Source organism: Mytilinidion resinicola, assembly GCF_010093595.1.
Source record: "Mytilinidion resinicola strain CBS 304.34 unplaced genomic scaffold BDZ99scaffold_3, whole genome shotgun sequence".
Taxonomy (NCBI): domain Eukaryota; kingdom Fungi; phylum Ascomycota; class Dothideomycetes; order Mytilinidiales; family Mytilinidiaceae; genus Mytilinidion; species Mytilinidion resinicola.
Genome location: NW_022985439.1, coordinates 2,524,322 through 2,528,965, shown reverse-complemented (window position 1 = coordinate 2,528,965; position 4,644 = coordinate 2,524,322). Strand labels below are relative to the sequence as shown.

Below are 4,644 nucleotides of genomic sequence, written 5' to 3'. Positions count from 1 at the left end.
ACTGAGCGAGATTAGCGGCGATTCAATTCATCTTTTCGCGATGTTGAGGTCTTTTAGCAGGCTCGCAGCAACTTCATTAGAGCAAAGCAAGCAAAGGAAAATATGATATCGCTAAGCTAAGTGCAAAATGGAAGTACACGATGATAAAAAATCATTGAGTAGAAGATGCGTTCCTGCGAATCCCCAGACAAACCACTTTTTTACTGATGCGACCATATTCATGCTCCACATCGGATACGCCGAAGATGATACACCTTGCTCCGCAATAGACATCTTACGCGTGTACTCCGATGCGAGGCTCCCCTCCCAAAGTGCGCACATGAATGGGCGGAGTACCAGGTGGGGTGTTGGTGAGCTCCAATTCTCGCCGAATTTGCATACGGATCGCCGTATAAGGAGGAGGCTCGTTCGGCTCATCGTCTTCTTGCTGGAGCTGGGTATCCATCGGCTGCGTCTCAGGTGCAAGAGCATTGGCAGTCGCGGCATCGTCTCGAGTTGAGGAGCCTTCACCAAGAGCCGGCAAATCATCCTCATCGTCAAATTCATCGTTGAAGTCCTGAAGCATACGATCTTCCAGATCATCAAGTTCGCTGTTGTATCCGTCACTGTTGTACTGCTCAGGGTCGTATGGAGCGTAGTATTTGCAGTGCGGATTATGAAGCGCGTTGCTCCCTCCCCGAGCAACTATCGGAGCCCAAGGGGCGAAGCATATCCAGCAGAATTCGTGGCCACACCTCCGGCCTGCATGAAAGTCAGTATACTCCGCCGTTCGATGCTTCACCGCAGCGACTCACATGTCATATGATCGCAGCCCTCGCTCTTCTCAATGTTCCAACCGCAATTTTCCCCAGGACATTTCTTTGTGGTCTTCTCAATGTAGGCCTTCGATTTCGCCTCTTCTTCTCTCCGCTGGGGCGCGGCGCTGACAAACTCGGCGTACTCCACGCAGGTCCGACCGGTGTGGAAAGGTACGTTGCAGAGGACGCAGTATTTTGTCTTGCAGACTTCGCAGGTGAAGATATTCTCAGCCTCGGGACTCTCGTGGAAGTGGCCGCCGGCACATTTGGCCTTAGGGCAGGGAGTGAAGCCGGGCATTGCACGAATTGCCTCGCGGTTGATAATGGTGTCATAGCTATCGCAAAAAATTAGCAGGCAATGAGAGAGTTGAAGTACTGATGTTACGTAGAAACATACCGGGCGAAGGTCTCGTAGGTCGCATGCTTCCTTATATCCTCGTGGGTTAGCTGCAGATGGCAATCTGCATTTGGGCAGGTGATGCGGGTATTTGTGTCAGAAACCTGAGCTGATAGGGATCCCTGGACGCATTCAATGCAGATAAGCGATGGATGATTGCACTCTGCAGTAATCTTGGTGGGAAAAGCGGAAGGCATTTGGTGCTCGTAGCAAGCTAGGCATTGCACCTTGCGCACGAAGAAACCCAAAAGCTTAGTCTGCTTGAGCTCAGGCTTTGGCTCTTTGGCTTCGACTACGGCTTGAATTGCAGGTCTCTTGGGCGCCGGTTTGGACGTATTGCGTGTCGCTTTTCGCTTGCCGCTGGGTATGATAACCTCTCTGAAGTCGCCCGAAGTATCTTTGTCCTCCTCATCGGAAGAACTGTCCGAGTCAACATCCGATGAAATCACCACTAGGTGAGGCGTCTCGGGATTCTCGTCGGAACTGTTCCCCACGTCCGTGTCTGCAGTCAAGTCGATTTCAACATCCCCAGTTAAGTCAACGATGTGGGAATCCTTTTTATGAGGCTTCTTTCCGCGAGATTCGGTCTCCGCCATCATGCGTCATGGATCTGAACCGTGGTCGTCGTCTGGAACGGTCTGGGAGGTGAAGTGTGTTTAAAGTTTGATGGATGGAGATTGAAAGTGAGGTCATGTCTGTCACCCTGGCCGCACTTGCCTAAGATGAGAAGCGAATGGAGCGAACGACGGCAGGTTGTTTCAACGTCACCCAAGCAAGCACCTGCTGTCGAAAACCGTGAATGGTTGCTCAGACTGTGATGGCTGCTGTTGCCCTTTTTCCATTTGCACCCACATGCTCGATAGTGCAAGCGCCGTGATTTTCGTCATCAACACCATTGCGGTCATCGTTCCAGAATAGGACTTCAGAGGGCTTACTAGAACAATAACGCACCTGGAGACCTGACTGCAAAGTATGTGAGAGCGTTGTTTCATCTACCATGTGTGGGTATACATTGGGTGCCGGTATTTGGGGTGACTTAGCGAGGTTACGGGCTGTGAGGAGTGATGAGTTGACATCCAACTTGGCTTTTTCTGACATGGATTGAGAGATCTCTAATAGTAGTAGACGGCAGTGCGTAGACTTATAGCTAGCTTATTCAACTTGACTCGGAGAATGAGATAAGATGCTGATGTCGTCCTGCCCAGAGATAAACACGTGAGCAAGGACGCATGGCCGAACTCGAGCGCAAAGCTCTTGACGAGGCTTTCTGAGAGTCAGAGAGGAGAAAGGTCATATGGCAGCTAGCGGCAATGAGAAGCCAAATTACCCCTCTGATGCTCTGAACTTGGACGCATGTGGAGGCATGTTCGCTGAAGTCCACTGCTGGTATACCAGGTCTAAATCACTAGCGCAGCAGCCAGTATCACCTTGTACTCTTAGATTATCCTATTACTATCATAATGAGACGTTCCATCGTGCTGGAACGCTTGAGTACATCACCTTGCTCCTGGATTTGGAAGTGACAGGATTCGCAGGTACCGTTGAGGGGTGGCTACTACCACCAAGCCTGATATCCAGTAGCTACCGTCATAAACTCCATCCTCAGTCTCATCAAAGTTTGTTCCTTCTGCGCATGATTTGATGCCAATCTGCAAGATGCTAAGAAGCGCATATCGCAATGATCTTTGGAATTATTGCTCCGCAAACACAGACTCCAAGCTCGTCCATGCATTGGTCCGAACAGAGAGGGCATGGACTCCTCGCCGGATCGTCTTGTACTCAGGTTGAAAATTGACTGTCTGATTTCTATAGGTGTCTAGCTCGTTGTTTATATACTAGGGGAAGGAGGGGGGTTATCCCCGGGAGCTTTAACGTGGCAGCTCTCTTGATACGTTGCTGGTTACATGCTATTACTTGACGCAGTGCTGATACCGTGCTGCAACACTGCTGCTGCACTACCTGTTACTTCCTCCTGTATCAGCATGCTATCCTGCTACGTTACTGGCATATGAGTTGTTGATCCTAGGTTGTAGTGCTGCAACCCAAGTCTTGTACATACACAACTCTCATTCTGAACGCTTCTGCCAGAAATTATATTGATCACATTCATTGGTAGGGGCATTGAGTGCCCCGTCTCGAGGCAGTCACGTGCTCTCCTAGTGATGCGGTGCCCTTGTGCGATGCGGCCGCAAGAGACGGTCCGAATGCGGGAACTAGTGGATAGGTACATCCGTAGGGAGGGGTAATGGCGAAGCTTAATCTTAAGTACGATGTCGGTCGACAGCAAGGCATAAAGCTCAAGCACTTCAACTAGGAAAATATCCATGACTGTGCAATAGCTTGAGCTTGGTGAGATTGCAGGTGATGAAAGCGGGCTGTGAGGTTGCGGGCTACTAGCCCCATCGCCGATAGAGTGAGACACAACGACAAGTCAGAGCAGGACGAAGTAGCTGACTCACCCCTCTCTGAGAACACTGCCATTCTGAGCACCTTGCATCCCCCACATCCCGAATCTCCTCACGTTCGGAGAACCCCGTTCAGTTGTCAATAGTAAAAGACCAGAAGCAAATAGCCTACCAGTCCCGCACACCAATCCCACGCCTGCCCTCCCTGAAACCTGTTTTCCCTGCCAGTGGTTGTCAAGTTAGGAAAGCTGACCAAACCCGGCCCCCGCGTGCCAATCTCCGGGTCCTTCCTAGCGAACTTTCCAGACCACCGGGTCCCATCCCAAAACTCACCCTTGACGGCTGCCGGCGGCCGACGTTGTGCTATCTGTGCAACCTGCGCCTCGCCGTAAGAATAAGAGCATGGATGCAAGCGGGGGGCGTACGTGCGTGCGGCGTGGCCAGGCAAGCCAGCGGCGCAGTAGCACATCGATTTTGCGCGTAATTGGACATAGGATAACTGGCGACTGTGCCGTATCGTTCATGGTTGATCTCCATCGGATTCCGGGGCACTCGCCAGGCCGAGAGCGCGGGATGCCGCAAGGGATGCCAAAAGTTCGGCAGGGCAAGAGCGAGTTGCGCGTGCATAACGACAGAGTACCAAAATCTGTCAGGGCGAGGTACCGGGCGGATGCTGTTCGTCATTGGATAGTAAAGAGCCTGGTATCCCCCACCAAGCAGCACGATCGAGACTGATGCTCGGGCGTCACTGACACGGTTTAAGGGCCACACGCATCATTGTCAACCAAGGGAGCTGCCGTCGGCGAAGCTCGAACCACTGGCTGGGCAAGTTCGGTCCGTAGTAATGGCCCGAAGAAGTGGCTACTGGCCCGGCCCACGGCGCCTTGCAGAAGTGGTCGTGTCGATCCTGCGATCGATTCGGCATCAGCTCCAACACAGGTCACTCTCCGCAGCCAATTTCGCTAACCCTCGTTTTTCGTTAGCTCTAGGTCCCGCTACCTTGATGTGGGAGCTTCCTATCCATGCAATGAACCAATTTTGTAGC

The 4,644-nt window shown here is 51.9% G+C and overlaps 1 protein-coding gene across 1 annotated transcript; it reads right to left on the bottom strand.

Annotated features, from left to right (window-relative positions):
* Positions 1–634: 634 nt before the first annotated feature.
* Positions 635–1,430, bottom strand: BDZ99DRAFT_356688 (uncharacterized protein; the record flags this gene model as incomplete). The annotated part of the gene is made up of 3 exons (XM_033714628.1): positions 635–741; positions 795–1,132; positions 1,195–1,430. Coding segments are annotated over 3 exons (681 nt in total), but the record flags the coding sequence as incomplete, so codon positions are not given.
* Positions 1,431–4,644: the final 3,214 nt, after the last annotated feature.